Below are 17,811 nucleotides of genomic sequence, written 5' to 3'. Positions count from 1 at the left end.
CAAATTAGCACGGCGGGGCTATTTTGAAAGCTCTATTAGCTAAGGCTCTGTGTTTGTTTCTCTCAGTGTCTGAACCAACCTAACAAGAGCAGAAGTCTCAAACTCAGGGCCCTTTTACATTTTAACATGAATACGAATATAGAAAATTAGCTGTATTTATGAATAGCTGTTTTTATGTACTGGTTCTCGGATCATTTCCCTTCACAACTTCCTTGTAATTAGTGATGCTCTTAAACAAACTCTTGTTTTTTTTTCATAGGATGTTCACAAATATTTTTTTATGTCAAGTCTGTAAAATAAGCACAAGTAAATTTTCTCATCACATGCTTGCCATCTGGTCTGCCAGTAACACTACATTGCAGCTTATGAATTAAAACCCTGTACTGTTCTTCTAAAGCCCAATTTAAAACACCAGCAATTATCTTTTAGGCTTTTAATATTTTATTTCAACATGCAAAAAAAACTGTTAGATTCTTGAAAGTATTTTTAAAATGAAATGTTTACCTATTAAAGTTCTTCTAAATGATTACATTTTTAAATATTCTTTTCACCTTTTCATCTCAGTTATTTAGTTAAACGTTGATAACATGTAGCCTCTTTAAGTCGTATTTGACAGACTGAAAAGGTAGAATTGTTTTGTTCCTTTAAAATAGATCTTGAATAAAGACAAATAATCCCAATTACAGCCAGCTGTAGAAATGTCAGTCTAACATTTCCTCCCACAGCTTTTCAAGCACACAACCGCCTGCTGTCACTCCCAGCCGTCTCTGTTTCTGTCACCTCGCGGTGATTCAGGCGGCTAAAGCCAAGCACGCTTCCCACCGACCCAACGCTGCCAGACTGAGTAATGCACAAGCTCCGTGTGGCGCTAAATCACCGAGCGCTCGGTGAAGTGCCTAACCTACTGCTGACAGCATTTCTAATTCACATTCTCGCCGCTTGCTCCGATGTGCCGCCGTGTTTATCATCAATGAGCTTAGAGCGGAGCGGCTCTTTATTCTTTACCAATCTCCGTTCTCACATTTCAGCCTGTGGTTTGTTAGGAGGATGCATGGCATTTGAGCTCGTATGAGTCAGAGTAATGTTTACAGAAACTGTGACTTACAGCGGCTCATGACTGGACCAGAACGTGCAGATGAACTTATGAGCGCGTTGCTTCCAACTACAAGTACATTTGCTTATGTATCGGGGTGTAATATGGCCGTTTGCTTTATTTTTATGTTGCCATTTATCCCATAATAAATGCCATAATTTTCCATTTCAGCTGATTATATCTTAATGATATCTTGCCTTTCCTCCTCAGGTGGCCCAGCAGCCCTCTCTCCTGGTAACCTGAGCACCAGCAGCAGCGCCAGCAGCACACTGGGGAGTCCTGACAACGACGAGTACATCCTCTCCTTTGAAACCATCGACAAGATGCGGCGGGTCTCTTCGTATTCTTCCCTAAACTCCCTTATAGGTAACAATCAGCCCATATTTCGAGGGACTCTGGGTCTGCAGTTCAGATTCATGCTTAGCTTGGCGTAACATGTAGAGTAGTATGGCCTCCGGGGGAATTTTGTCTGGTTCAGGCAGATGGCAACTTGCAAAATAACATATTTTACTGAAAGCTGGTTTAATGAAGAGATAATACAGATAAAACCTAGGCTTTAAAGTTAAACTTGCCTTACAGGAGCTTTTATATATTCTGATCTTCTGCCTCCAGTTTTCTTTCTTTTTACATACTTTTACTCTCTCCCGTGAGGCAGCCTTTAAAGTTCCCTTCATTGAGATAATTTATTTTCATCCCCTCTTTTTTCCATTTTTTCTTTCTATTTACTTCCTTTTTGATTGATTTTCAGGCGTCATCTTGTTGTTTCCTGTTAATCAAACAGAGCTCATGTGGTGTGAAGCACATGCTATCCTGGCTCTCTTCCTTTAGCTGAAACATCATAGCCCTACGTTTAGCTCCACTCAGCCAGGAACGTTGAAGAACATCTGTTAGAAAGAGGAGGAAGAGTTTCACCTCGTGTGTAATTTATGCAAGGACTGGCACTGAGTAGAGAGAATATTGAACGATCATATGTAAAATATAATCTGCTGCTATTTTGTGCATGAATCAAAGTTCATTAGACTTTATAATCTCCTGAAAAGTCTTGTCTAAATTTGGTGTAATAAAAAAAAAAAACACTAGTTACACTAGTTATAAGTAAGAGAGCAAACCTGACATTCCTTTAGCATTAAACCTGCATCAGTTCTATACAGGATTTAGTGCTTCAATCAGCTTCATTGTACTGTCTCTGCCCTGCCACAACATCTGTGATGCTGCAGCTCGGACGGCAGCTGTTACAGACCTGGACGATTACTAATCTGCTCCGGACTGAGAATTAGACAGAAAATTACAAACAGCAGAGTATGAAGGCACTTTGGAGAGACGGGGGACCTTTGAGTGTCCCGAAGGAGAGCCGCTGCCTCCAAACAACAGTGGAGATAAACAAAGTGTAAAGAGCATCAGAGAGGAGCATGAAGGACATTAAAGTGCTTTTCCTGATCCCCCTCCACTCTCTCTGCTCTCAGGTGATTGGCGGGCTTGACCATGTGCTCAGGCAGCCATTTTGTCCACAATAAAGAAACGAATGAAAAGTAGCTCCCACTTCCTAGGGAACAAGAATATAAAACTTCTTTTTCCCTCCTAATTTGCAATTGTCTCTTTGTTCCCTATTGCTCTGTTATGTACCATTTTGTCCTTTTAGCTTGCGACCTGTGCAATCAAAACATACATTTATATTATATTAGCAATAAAGGTTTATATACTGAAGCAAGACCTTTTCTTCAGCACATTGCCTTTCAGTTCCACCCTAAATTGATTTAGTTGTTTTGTTTGGATGGCTGTACATATCAGACAATCAGATTCTTGGTTCTTTTAACATGATCTGGTTGTAAAAAAAAATTTAAAGTCACCGAAATATTTCAATTTCTCACTGAAAATGTTTAAGTTTTTTTCCCTTCGGGAAGGGAATTAATTAATTAAACCAAAGATTGAATATCAAGTCGATTTTTGTCAGTCATCTCCTGTTGTTTAAGCTCTTGCGTTTATCTTTTGGGAAACTCGGTAACAACATGAAAATGTTGTAAATGAGTGTGCGATGAAAGAAACCGTAATTGCCACTTGGCAGGACATTTGCTCTCTTTACCCTCTCATCCAACAAATCAAACGTTTGATTCTCGATTAAACCCTTTTCAAGCCACTTACTTCTGGCACGAGCTTCCAGAGCAAGCACGTTAAAAGACATATTGGCCCCTCGCCCACTCAGCTCTGTGCCAGCTGCAGATGAGGAGAGTCCCGCCTCCCTAGCAGGCCGCTTGAATCCACACCTTGCATTGTGCTGCATGCATAAACGGACTGCTTGCACATATGATAAAGAGACTACATCACACCTGGATTTATTTTTTTATTGTTTTTGCTTTTGCATGGGGTTGTGTCCTGAAATCACCAGTTTATTGGAGGCATCACCCGTCAGGCGGATGTGTTTGTTCTCTGGCTCCTTTCTTGTTTGGTTTGAAGTTGCTCTTATGAAACCCACGGGGCTTCGTTCTTTCTTTCTCCTGAAAACAACACTGACTTATTTCCTCTTCTTGATCTCCATTTTGTTTTTTATCAAATCCGTCTGTGAGCAGAACTAGCAAGTGAGGGCCGGTGTGTTATCACGCAGCCTTTTGGAGCAACCTGCAGCCATGAATGCCGTCTGCGGCCTGTGCTCAACGCCGGGCTGCAGGAAAGCAACAGGACAGCCACGCTGTGTGGGAGGGCAGAGTTGGTGTAAAGTGATTTATTAACTTCCCACTACTATCATTTGTACAAATCCCACCACACCGTGGAGACCACACTGCTGTCTCTAGTCGGCACTATTGTGTTGAAAAATTAAGCTACGGCTCAGTTTTGTCCATTAACCTGGATACAGGAAACAATGTAAGAACATGATAGACGCAGAGTTCCCACACAGTTTAGATAAGTTCAGATTTTTATGTGAATATTTTATACATAAGGTTGGAATAAAGGAGGAGTTTAAAAAGGTTTACATTTTTATCCCCTAAATTTTGTACGGTCCATTTTTCCATTGATTGTTTCTCCATTTGTCTATCATCCATCCGTCCCTCCATCCACCCATGGTTTATTTATCTGTCTATTCCTCCAGGGTTTTTCCATCCATTCATTGTGTTTCCATCCATCCATTCCTCTATTAAGGTTTTGTCCATCCATGTATCCATGGTTGGTCTATCCTTCGCTTCCTTTATTTATCCATTCATCCACAGTTTATCCGTCCGTCTGTCTATCCATTAATTTGTCATCCATCCATCATTCCTTCCATGGTTTATCAGATTGGGTCATTTTCATGGTTCAGACATACGGATCCTATTTGCCACAGACCAGAGGTTCCCAGCACAAGGAGGAGATATGAAACAATAAGGGGGAATCTTTTCCATCTGATTTAACCTCCTGTTGTTTGGTTGAAGCGTAAAATAAACATAAATGTGTGCTGTTTAATGTATTGATGCAAGTTTTACTGGCGTATTTATTATAGTAATTTAAATCTGTATTGGAAAAAATTACCATAACTTACATTATACATTGTGCTTTCTGTTGGAATAGACATTTTATATAAGTTTAATTAGAAACTTTAGTTACATTTAATCAAACATACTTAAAATTCACAATACTACTAATAATAAGTAGTTTTGATAGTGAGTGGGTGTTTGTATTGTGCAGCGTTGCCTATGGGGTTATTTTACCTGGAATCAAAATGATGACGCTGAAAACAACAGCAATGAGACACTGCAGTGTGAAGCTGGACATGAAGTTTCACATTCAGTAGTTTATTAACCTGCTCATTCATGCTGGTTGAACACGATCTAAAAGCTCAGCCAGAGCATGGATGGTATTTGGAAAGTCTTGTCTAGGTCTTCTGGGACATTAAAGGAGCAAAGTCGGCACCTCAAGAGCTCCTCGAGGGTTTTGAACGTGCCCAGTACTTCCTCTAGTTTGGTTGGTAAAAAATCTGACTCCCCATCAGGGCAGTGAAATCCTTTTTAGCATGTTACAAATGTTTGCCATAATCTGGCTGTGGGTTAGTAGGTTGTGGAGAAACTAGCGGTGTCTTCTTTTAAAGTGAATTTAGCCCAACTGACTGAGAAAACATGCAGAGCGAGCACCACTGGTTCATCCCTGGAATGATGTGAAAAAAATGCTCAGACACAAGAGACTGCATTAAACTTACTGTAAAAGCTGCTGACGTTAAAAGGAGGAACACAAAAAAACACTTAAGAAGCCTCAAGAACTATTTCTCTGGAACGATTTTAAAAGATCACAAGAAACTCTGACTCTTCGGAGTCAAAATGGCGACAAAAGAGAGACTAAATGTTCTCATAAACACAATGCAATTGATAGGAAACCCTAATGGCACTCTGCAAATATCATATATTTACGAAAGTCCATCAGGTTTAATGGCTGATGATTATCAAGATTGTTCCCTTCACATGAAGCCTTTTAGGCATCTTCACAAGCTACAAGAAGATGTTAACCATATTGACTTTAATGCTGAATGCCTCTAGATCTGGGTTGATTTCTATTTTCATATCAGGGCTTCAGGGATGTTTTTCTGCTGCAAAAATATCCATGAACTATTTTTTTTTTTTGTCGTTGCAATGTTTAAAGCTCCTAAAATGCCTGTACTGTATTAACTGTAATTTGAGCCATTTGACAAAACTTTGGAGGCCGTAAAAAGAGGAGATGCAGTGGGTCATTTAGTCAGCGGTTAACATCTTTATGACTTCCCATTTATTTCACTTTTGCTCAAATGACAGGAGTGTCGGATCAGGACGAGGCGCTGCTGCAGCTTAATATTCACATTCATCTCGGCACATTCCTGCGAATGCGAATGACTCCAGAGTTGGTCGTTTTAATTTGTGAGCTCTTGGGATGTAACACAGTCGTATTCACCTCCTTCTTTCCCCACTTTCCGTTTACTGCAGCAGCTACCTTGGCGGCTTTGCTGTTGCTAATCACATTCTGTCCCACAGGCTAGGACCTAATCACCTCCTCGGCTCCCTCTCACACTTTCTCTCCTAGTTTTGTTTTACTTTTTGAAATTCTTAACTTTTTCTGAGGACGCCAGGTTCTGAAATAAGTCGTCCTCCTTTGTCCTCATCATTTTTTCTCACACTGACACGCCTTCAGGCCTCCCTGGCAGCATCTCTCTTCTTGTTTCATCTACTTTCAACCTTAATCCGCCAGCTTTAATCCTCTGTCTTTCTTCCTCTTTCAATCATCCCTCTGTGGCGTCCACTCTTTGAGGCCAGGGACTAGCGAGTGTCTCCCAAACACCCCCCCTCCACATGTCCTGTCTGGCAAGGGCTCTCTGTAACAACTAAGTTCAGCCTTCAGTCATTCCTGGTTTTATGCATTTACGTGTTTAGAAGGACCGGAATCATGGACAGAGACATCCGCAAGGGAGGAAAGTGAAGAATAATCAACTTTAAACTGGAAGAGAAAGAGAAACAAGATATATTAGAAAAGCTATTGAGTAACCCAGAATCTGGAGAGGATGAAGATGAAGAGTTTAATAAGTTGGCAGACCGAGACAAAAAGAAGCAGCAGAAAGTAAATGAGCTAGAAATGAGTAAAACCCGCCACTAAAGGCAGGTTTTTTAACACAGCTGGTTGGAGAAGGCTCCAAATAAGGAAGCAACCTTGTAGAAAATAAAAAGATGATACCTAGTGCCAGATGATACATCGGCTCTATTTAAAGCCATATTGCACTCCAAAACATTGGCTTAATTGTCCTTAAGCCATTTTGTAACTAACTTGTCAGGATGCTTAGGGTCACCGTTCATTTGGAGGACCCTTTAACTTCCTGGCTGATGCCTCGAGACGTTGCAGCAATGTTTTCTTGGTATTGTTTGTCAGTTTGGTGAAGTGCACCAGTCCCTCTTGCAGCAAAACACCCAAACAGTACGACGCTGCTCCTCCTGTACTTCACAGTTGGGACAGTGTTCAGAGACTTCCCCTTTTCCATTCAAATGTAACAGTCATTATGGCCCAATTGCTTCAGTGTTGACTTTATCTGATTAAAGTGAATGTTTCTAGAAATCTTAGTGGTTCTGCTCCTGTCTGCATTTGCAGATTGTTATCTGGCCTTTTTTTCTTTCACTGCTTATGGCATAATGGCTTCTTCCTCTCTGAGGGGCCATTCAACCCAGTTCAGAAGCAGCCTCCTATTACTCTGGATAAAGACACCGTCTTACCAGCTTCACCCAGCTTCTTCATAAGTTATATTACTTTTGTTCCTGACGCAGAACTCAACTTATTTCTCAGTGGTAATAATACAGTAACAAAAAAATTTATACCTTTTTATACAGTTTAAGTAAATATATGGTTTTCAGTTCTAGTTTTTTTATCTGCTGTGTGCTTATTGTTTTTTAAAAAAAATGTCCAACCGTGTCTGATTGTGTTTCCTTTCCAGGTGTGTCCTTCAACAGTGTTTACACTCAGATATGGAGAGTGCTGCTCCACCTAGCTGCAGATCCATTCCCAGAGGTTTCAGATCTGGCCATGAAAGTCCTCAACAGCATCGCCTACAAGGTTCGTTGACCCCGACCACACACCCACAGGTTTTTGTTCATAACTCAGTGCTATTTGAAGCTTTTTACATTTTCATTCACCTCGACAAAATCCCCAGCTCCATCCAAAGAAAAGCAACCCCTGATTGTCATGAAACTACTGTAGTTTTCACACTGGGCTTTTTGTATTGGGTTGTTCTGTTTTTGCACCATGTACCACAAGGTTTGCTTGCCAAGCAAACCTTTTGAGTTTGTGACCCAAGATGTCCGCTTCAGTTCACTCGCTCATTTGGGGGAATTTAGGCGCCTCCTAAGCTTAGACCTCTGGAAGATACAGGGGATTTTGGCATCATCTATGACCAATTTCTAGCTGGATATCTTTTGAGTAATTTTGGAGTAATGTCAATTTCTTGTAATCCAAATTTTCCCCACATTTTCAACAATTATCGATAATTTTGTTAATATTGTCCCTCCATTGTGCTGTGAAAATGTTTTTCCTTTTCCTGACTGCTACATTTTTATGCCGGGATCCTGTCTCACAGAGCAGACCTTCATTCGATATGATGAATTCAAAAAGACTCAACATTTAATACAAATGACAAGATGGGTCAGCAAAGAATTAGTTTCTGTCCTGCAGCTCATTAGGTTGTACATACTGTCTTTATATCACTGATCAGAAAGTTAAACAGAAATAAAATAAAGTGATAGGAAAAACTAGCTGTACCAGTTTTTGTGCAGAATCTGTCTTGAAAAATGAATCACAGAACGAGGAATGCTTTCTATGTTTAGACATCTTTTGCATTGAGGCTAAAACTATATATATTTTTAATGTAGGCTACATATTTTTTTGGTTCAATCTCAATTGGCCTCATTTTACTCAAGAAACTGTAAGCTTTCACTTTTTTTCTTTACCAACCTTAAAATGGTAAAAAGTAGTTCTAACAGTATTGACGCACAGATCAGAGTTTTCTGGTTGACTCACTGATACCAATTGAAGCCAAATGGTTGCGAGTGATTAAATATTCACAGCTTGTGTGTCAGGGAGCAAATGCTGTAAAAACTGTTTTCTGTTATTTTAAAGAAATTACATAATGTTAACAAAGTTTAACATCTAAGCTGTCTAAATTAGCATGGTTAGCATCAATAAAAAAATCAGCCTTAATAAGTTAATCGATTGATCTTATTGGTCGACTAACGATAAATTGATAAGCAGTCATTTTCTTAAAAACCATTCTTTTCTCTTGTATCCTGAAAGTCTTTCCATAATGCTGGTGAAGATTCTCAGTCGTCCAGGTCATTCCAAAAAAGTTAAAAACAAAACAACTGGACTTTTTTCCGAAGTTTGAAGACGTTTCGCTTCCCATCCAGAAATCTTTCTCAGATCAAAATGTCTGGAGTAATGTGGAGTTTAAAGCTTTATAGTACTGCCCAACAAAGGCCTTGTAATGGCTTAGATAACATGCAAATTTAGCTGAAACAGGTCCCACTCCCTTAGTAATGGGGAGTCTTTAAGGTCATTAAACATGTCACTGAAACTAAAAACAGCTAACTTACAGTGTCTTTCAGTCAGTGACAACATCCACATTGAAAAGTGTTGTTTTTGTTGCCATGCTCCATAACACTGATTGGATTTATCGTTTCTGCCTCGTCCATCAAACGTCAGGGCCGATTAAACTAAAGACTGATGGATTTCGCTTGTCAGCCGATTTGTCTGTGCGGCCCCCAAATATGGTTCTTGTCAATTTCACGGTAAAATAAACATTTATAGAGTGGATCGGTTAGCTCTTTATCGAATTTCAAGTAGATTTTTCCTCTCAAGACAAATCTAATTTGCTAGCAGTGACAATAGAAATGGCTTTTAGGATTGTAGAGGCTGCTGACTCCTGCCATAGATTGAGCACATGTTGATTTATTTCCTGCGCAAGCAACTTAATCAAAGACTATCGGCTTAGGTTCACAAGTGTTAACATCAGCTTAACAGGGAATCCAGCTCTTTCAATTAGGATTTTGAATGTCAAATGTTATTGATTTTCACAAAGTGAACAAGGTCGGCAGCTAATTAAAATGTACTTGCTTCTCAGATAGAAGAGGATGGTGCCTTATTGTCCCAATGGGGAAATTTTGCACAGTGAATGAACGCATGACACTGGCCATTTACACTGACTTATAAACAAAGGGAAAACAATGTCAAGTAAGACACAACAAAAAAACACACTTACCAGCAGGCAATGTAAAGACAAACCTAACGACAACAGGCCCTGTGCAGCTCATGGCTTTGTAATTATGGACCATTGTTATCCAATATCTGAAGAGGCAATAAATACGTAATTAAATAAAACATGCTTTTTTTAAAGAAATATAAAGTTTCTACCAGTTCAGACCTGCCGATGTTGATTTTTTTTTTTAAACCTACTGCTTCTAGATATGTTGAAGAAATTGCTTTTGCTACAGATGAATACATTGAATGATTCCTTTTATTTTTTTAAGCCATATAATTCTGAAATATATTTCAGTGAAAGTTGTGGAGTTTCCTTTTCTTCTTCCAGCTTTCATTAGGCCGGTCCAACTTTATTTTTACCTAATGAGGTTTGATCTCCTATATCCCCTAAAACGATAGACTATGTGCTCTTTATTTCTCAACACTTCATTTTTCTGTAGTTTCTTTTTAGTAAGAGGACAAAGCATCCGAAGAGATGAAGAAATACTTATATATTTCCACTATTACTGTCCCTCTCACCATCTTTTGGCACTTTTTGTAATTACTGATAAACTTTTTTAAATCAATTAAACTGTTTGAGAGCAAGTTGTTATTTACAAACATGACTGGTACTTAATTCAGAAAACAGTAAAAAATATTCAAGAAGCATGATCATTTCTCACTAGTTTCTATCATGTTAAAATATGTAACTTAATATATCGATAGTTGTCGTCTAAGCAGTCCATCTTGCAGGGCGCAATATTTTTATGCTTGTTAAGAAAGATGAAAAAACATTTAATGCTAAACGTTTCCTACTGTGGCAAATCCTTGTATGTTTAGTACTACATTGTTTCTCAAGTAATAAGTCAGAATTACAGATTAGTGCATTAACTAATTTTCTTGCAGCAACATATTTTAAATGGAAAATTGAACTCTGTTGTTGAGAAGAATGACATTCTAATAGTTGTTGGTGTAGTAAATTAAAATGTAGATTTTTAAATATAATACTCGATCATTGCTATGTTTTGATTAATGATCAACAGTGATGCTAAACATAAGAGCTCTGAAAATGTAAGATTAGATGCTGTAATTATTTGACCATTAAAATATATTCACTGGTTAAATATTTAGACTTGTTGGGGGGTTTGAAAGCACAACTACTACCACCTTATTTCTAAGTGAGCACCTAAAAAGTGCAAACTTTCTAGGGCTACGAGGCCATTTCCCTACTCTGCCAAAAAACTTTTCAGACCGCTCTAGCAACTATTTTATTAAAAAGCGACAAGCATTGAATCTAGCACATTTTTTCTGTCTTGTTTGAGACTTTGGCAACAAGTAAAAGCACCGATCGTTCTGAGTTTACCTCTCTTCAGCAAACCATCATCCTTGAGACCCTCCCGCTTCAAATGCTCTGACGTTCAGTCAGCGTTGCCGTGCTGCTGCAGAACTGACTCGTCTGTTTCCCCCTTGAAAATTAGTCACGCATGAGCAAGTCTTCCACTAGATTACAAAGCGGGACATAAATAATAATAATAATAATAATAATAATAATAATAATAATAATAATAATAATAATAATAATAATAAACATAATCTTTAACGGGTGGTCTTGGTACTTTTTCTCCAAAACTTTTGCTCTTAAATAGATCCTTTGCTGTAACTGATCCACACAGCCTCTGTCATTTATTCACCTCATCCACTCTGGGTGCCTCTGCTACCTTTTGGTTAAACTTGATAACATAAAAAAAAATGTTAAATGTAGTTTGAATTCAGGTGAAACATTATGTAATGCTTGAAATTATTTTATAGAGTTAATTTTTAATGATTTTCTGCCTTGTCAATGTTGATATTCCTCTCTCCAACAACATACTTTTTATTCATGATATAGTTGTTTTAGCCTTTTGTTTATATGTAAAATTATTTATATGTTTTGTTGCTCTATTTCTATAAAACATTTATTTTGTTCTTTTTTTGTTTACTTTTGTTCCAAATGTTTCAAAAATAAATCAGTCAGTTACCCTTATTTGTTTGTTTTTTACCTTTTTGTTTGATTAAAAAGTATTGATAATGGTACTGATAAAATACCGGATTGATAAGGAGTATCGTTGAGAGTAGTAGTATCGATAAATCCCTGTTTTCTTTTTTTTTTATCAATAAATCCTTAGCGATACCCATCCCTAGTCCCAGCGCGGCGTCTCTCCTCGCTCATAGCGGAAGCACGCTGACATGTTTGCTGGGCTGACTGAGCTTCAGGCCAATATGCCATGATGGAGCTGTGGGGACGCAGAACAAGCTGTTGCTCAGTGTGAAGCAGAGCAGCTGGTAGAAACGATTACCCCAGTTTACCACCAACTCTGCTGTTTTTGCATGTAGGGGAAAACAGATGAGGCGTGTGGCCTTTCAGCGTTCTTCAATTACCAGACCGTGAAAGAGCTGCATAACTGGGACAAGTTCACCTGATTAGTTTTCAGCTCAAGGCTAAAATCACCTGTTTGGTCGACGGTTTTTTAGATTGTCCTCCGTTGCCGAGGGACAGGTTCTTGTTTTCCCAGTAAAAATATGTTTATACTTGCTGCGGATTCAGTTTATTTTCATAAACACTGCTGCTTTCCTGACTGCACCCTCTCTTATCAACAAGGCAAAAATAAGCATTCCCATTAGTTTATCTGCTTTTTTTTTTTTTTTACTTCCACAGACTCTCCATTAAATCTGTTTCAAACTAATGGCCTCTTGATGCATGGCTCTTGTCTCATATCTGATATCTTTCCTTTGTCGCAGACGCTGTAGATTTTGTGGAAGATGTGCAAGTCTTGCATTAAGCTTCTCTGCCCCCCCTCCGGCCTTTTAGATGCACAAACAAACAAAAGATGCTTGCTACAATTCTGTTATTAGCATAGAAATCAAATCCCAACCAATGCCAGCCGGCGTAACTTGTTTGCCTGTGCTAACAAGATTTAAGCAGCCCAGATTTCTCTGCACGGAGCTCCAGTAAACAACAACTCCGCTATTCATCAGTGGTGCTTCGCCTCTATTGTACTTATTAGGTTTACCCCTCCCTCACGCACCATCGTTAGACACCTCACAATGAAGAGGCTGTATTACCTGCTTCACCTAATGAGATAAAGTTTGTGAAATTTAGGCAAACTTTGTAAAGGGCTGCACTTCTTATGGAGCTATAGGAGGGGGGAACCAGATTTTATCTATTGCTCCCAAACCAAACAGCCTGATGTTGGCCTCTGAAACGGTCAAAGGTATAAGAGCGTGAAAACGGGCCTCTGCTTTTTAACTTTGAAGAACGTCACAACGGTAACCATGTGTTGTCTCACCAGGCGACGATGAACGCCCGGCCGCAGAGGATTCTGGACTCTGGGTCGTTGACGCAGTCGGCGCCCGCCAGTCCCACCAGCAAAGGCACGCACATCCATCAGGCGGGGTGAGAAAAACGCCTTTTTACACACACACACACACACGAAGGCTGTGAAAACTCAGGAAATATGTTTAATACAAACGTATGGAGCCTATACACAGTTACCCTGCTTTTTATTCTTTTTTTTTAAAAAAAGACTCGCTTGGGTGTAATAAGCAGCATAAGCAAACGAGCGCACTAAAGCAGCAGTAAGCAGTAATGGCTCGAGTCCTGATTTATCGGGGCCGTCAGTTTCTGCTCTGCTCAGGTTTTCAGGTTGTTTGTAGCAGAGCTGAGGAGCCTTGAAGCTAAATGCGGTCTCCGCTTGTTTAGTCCGGGTCCTGGGAACACCGAGTGAGCAGGACTGGGGACTTTCATGCCGCTACATCTCATATCTGCTCAACATCACGTCACTTTCTTCTCCCCTTCTGGAGGAAAGTAGACACTATGGTCTGAATGGCAGGCAACGCAACTTCTGGCCTGCTCGGTGCAATAAAGGCTAAAAGTAGGCAAAGATGTGACAGCCTGGCCCACATGCTGGGGTTATTTCTCCGCTTCAGGACGGGCAGAATGAAGTGACAGACTAACCAACATCATGTTATTGGTTGTCAGCTGTGGCTGAGCACTCAGGAATCACAAAAGACATTTGTCCTATTGTTTTATGTTTATATTGCACCAAAAACCGCGGAAGTTGCATTGGCTCTCGTTCAAACATTCAAACCGTGTCCACTTTCTCCCGTAATGAGGCATGGACGTAGTACAACGGCTCGGTAACCCACATGTGCTGAGTCTGTCTGGGCCTACACTCAGTGGAGACAAAAGCTGCTGTCCTGCTGCTCATTAACCTGCCATCTCAAAACATTGCATTTTCTTGAAAAGGGGTTATTATTTTATACTTGAAATATTTCAAGCCTTTATTTCTCATAGTTTTGTAATTACGGCTTGCAGATCATAAAAGCCCAAAATTGTGTGACTCGGAACAATCTGAGTGTTGCATAAGAACGATAAAAAGGACTCTCCATGGGGTTCAGGCCATTCCAGCTTTCCCACCAATTAAGCACAGTAACACCAAGGTCACTTGGTACGCCCGGCAGAGTGGGAAGGTGTAAAGTCCTGCTGGAAAAATTGAGATCAGTAACTCCAAAAAGCTCAGCAGCAGTAGGAAGCATAAAGATATCCTAGATTTCCTGGTAGGTGGAAGTTAACTGTGGACTAGAGTGAAATATATAATAAATATAAATGAATAGGCGTTGATGTAGAAATCACGGCTAAAGCTACGTGTTTATTTGATCTAAATTTCTTCACTCCTCCAGCGGCTCTCCGCCCATGCCCAGCACCAGCAGCTCCAGCCTGACCAACGAAGTCCCCAAACCCCCCGTCAGAGAGCAGCCAGCCACACGGCCCCCCTACACCCCGACGCTGGGAGGACAGGCCCCCCACTCACACCAGTTCCCCCGCACACGCAAGATGTTTGACAAGGGACCGGAGCAGGTGAGGGAAGCACGCTACGCTGCGGGTAAAAAAAAACGGGCTGAGACGTCCCTCATGGCTGAGCATTTCTTTCTGTGTTTTGGTTCAGGCAGCTGAAGATGGCGAGGAGCCGGGGGGCCACAGGAACTACGTCAGTCTGGCGCTGCAGACTGGCCTGTGTGACTGGAGTGCCAAGTATTTCGCTCAGCCTGTCATGAAGGTGGGTGTCCCTGTTTTAAACCGTCTCCTCTAAAATGCTCCAGACGACGAAACAAATAAACCTGCTTTAGGATTTCTCTGGTTTAGCAGTTAGACAGCCACATTACTTTGGAAACAGCAGGCAAATAGGCCCAAAAAGGCCAAGAGACTGGAACTATGGCTACGTTCACACTGCAGGCCTTAATGCTCAATTCAGATTTTTTTGTGAAATCGGATTTTTTTCCGTGTCCGTTCACGTTCCCAAATATATACGACTTGTATGTGATCTCCTGTGTGAACTGCATTCATACGCCTAAGTGTCCCGCATGCGCAGTAGAGGACGCGATGACGTCATACGTAGCAAGCGTGCTCATTCTTTGCGGAAGTAAACGTGGATCGTAATGCTGCAGCGTATTTTGCGTTCTTTACATTATTCTCCAACCGGAGCCAGCACATTACCAACGCAATCTTTTTAAGAAGATCGAAAAGGAAGAGAGACAAATTTTAGTTATGTGAGCGACTTTGCTGATACGGACTTTATTCATAATTTTAGAATGAGAAAGGCAACCTTTATGTGCGTCTGAACGGATCTCTTAGTGCTCTCACGTAAAAACACAAATCTTCGGCGGCCCTAGCAGCGAGTAAACGCGTTGCCGCAGGGCTGTGTTGACTTGAAACAGGTGCTTGTTACCGCACAATATATTAATATATTACGTTTTTTTTGTTTGGTTTTTTTTGCCAACCTCTTTGGTACAGCCAGATCCACCGTTAGTGACGTTTGTCGCGTATCGGTGACGTACAGGTCGGATAAATGCGACCCGGCCATACAGACACAGGTCGCATTAGAAAAGATCAGATACGTATCGGATTCAGGACCACATATCCAAGCGACTTGGGTCGCATTTGAAAAAATCCGATCTCTGTTGTTCAGACTGTGATAAAAAGATCAGATACAGGTCGCATATGGACAAAAAAATCAGAATTGGGTCACTTCAGGCTTGCATGTGAACGTAGCCAAAGATGGGAGTTTGGGGCCATGATGACCACAGTTACATTTGGAGGGGAGTGGGGGGAGGGGCGGCTTGCTGTGAAGTACGGAGGTGGCAGCATCATGATGTAGGACCATTTTGGTGCAGGTGGACCTGGTGCACTTCACAGCATAGGTCAAGGGAGGGAAAAAATATTAAGACATTAGCCCTAAAATTAAAGCAGAAATGGACCGTCCCAATTGGTCTATTAAGTTTAGTCTGGTTAGATGCAAAGTGTCTTGGGATGACGTGTTGTGAATTAGGGCTACATAAATAAAATTTAATTGAATTTGATGTCAGATGGTGAAAAAAAAGGTTATGTTTGTTTTTCTACAGCATTTGTGAAATATGCGATTCCAGCTGCATTCCCTTCCTCTGTGATTTCTCCTTGCTCTGGTGACTTCAGGTAGCGGCTGAACCAGGAATGGACTGCGCGTATTTAGCACGTTTGTAGTCTCTTTGACATCTGACAGGACGGGAGAGACTAAAAGCTGCACTCGCACACGTCCACAGAAACATTCGGTCGTCTCTTTTTAAACTGCTTTTTATCGACACACAGTGATAAAGGGCTTCAGAGACAAATCAGCCTTCAGTGTCTTTTTTAAGGACTTTTCAACACTTTGACTGTGAAGTCCGGGATCAAACCGCCGACCCCGCTCGCCCTGTTGAGCTATCCTCCGTCGCCGTTGCTAAGCAACAGTGAAAAGGGATATGACCGGTTATTTTCACATATTCATGTGAATTTTCATGGTAGCTGTTTTGTCTCTCCCGCATTTTGCTGAGGTTTAGGAACGCAGCGATCAGTTCAGGTACAAGAAGTCAGGGTTGCAAAGTTTATTTTAAATAGTGATAAACCTATAAGGCAAGGACCAATCACTGCTGCTTATTCAAGATGGTTTTGCTGAATAGTTGAGCTCTCTGAGCTTCATAATGTAACATCCTCCGCAGGGAAATTTAAGATTAACAGGAGTTATTTTTGTAACGCCTGTTAGCTGGTGATGGATTTTCTAATATTTACTCAAGTCTCCATGTTTTTTTTTTTTTAAATCGACACTAAGCATCTTCTAAATCTGCCATTATTTGTATTAGCCAATTCAACAAAAAGCGACACAGGAAGCTGTACATCAAGTATAAGAAAGTAAATCAGGACCGTCTTCCAAACGTTTAAGGTTTAGGGAAACACTCACACAGCCGCTGACACAGAGATGTGAAAACTTGGAGGCACGCTCACATCAACACAGTAGCTTTTTGTAATGGAGGAAGAGTTTTATGGTAGCACTCAACCTTGTTTTGCAAACGCAGCGTTTAGATTCGCACTACGGCAAAAAAAACCTCACTCTGAAGTCTCCTCCGCCGGCTGTCATACAGACTCCTTCCATCCAGTCATCTTTTAGCCTTTCCATGCTCTGTCGGTCGTCTTGTTCATCCGCCCTCTGTGCCCTTTATCATTAGTTTTACTTTACTGCCAGTCTGTTTTTCCTCTTCACCCGTGCTCACACACTCCCCTCCATGTCTGGCCCTTTTCAAACATTGTCGCATTCCTCGCCTCTTATCATTCTTTTTTCAGACGTATCTACACCCTTTCCTCCAAATATCAAACATCGCTTTACCAAATGAAAATGACCACCTGGATTTTACAAAGCGTGTAGGCATGAGCCGCCCGTCAGCTGTCACCAAGTTGTTCAAGTGACGGGTAGCTTGTAATTAGCTAATAATGTCAATCTAAAGGGTCAGATTGCCTGCATGAAGCAAAGACAAATGTCTAAAGAGAGCGCTGAAACTATTAAAATTGGGTTAAGAACTGTCCACCTTATTATTAACAACTGGAGGGGTAGTGGGGAACCATCATCGGCAGCTTCAGATTGTGCAAGAGTGGATAAGGTCATTTTCACACATAATTTGCAACACAGAGTCCA

At 40.6% G+C, this 17,811-nt stretch overlaps 1 protein-coding gene across 1 annotated transcript in view; it reads left to right on the top strand.

The window, feature by feature from the left end:
• The window catches only part of rptor (regulatory associated protein of MTOR, complex 1), a gene marked incomplete in the record, with an annotated part of 186,644 nt that overhangs the window by 128,604 nt on the left and 40,229 nt on the right, over window positions 1-17,811 (top strand). Inside the window, 5 exon segments of the mRNA XM_036137100.1 lie at window positions 1,304-1,459; window positions 7,500-7,618; window positions 13,123-13,226; window positions 14,513-14,690; window positions 14,779-14,889. Of these exon segments, the coding sequence (XP_035992993.1) occupies window positions 1,304-1,459; window positions 7,500-7,618; window positions 13,123-13,226; window positions 14,513-14,690; window positions 14,779-14,889 (668 nt within the window).

Source organism: Fundulus heteroclitus, chromosome 5, assembly GCF_011125445.2.
Source record: "Fundulus heteroclitus isolate FHET01 chromosome 5, MU-UCD_Fhet_4.1, whole genome shotgun sequence".
NCBI lineage: Eukaryota > Metazoa > Chordata > Actinopteri > Cyprinodontiformes > Fundulidae > Fundulus > Fundulus heteroclitus.
The sequence above is the reverse complement of the archived record's forward strand: the minus strand, read 5'-3'. Positions and strand labels throughout refer to the sequence as shown.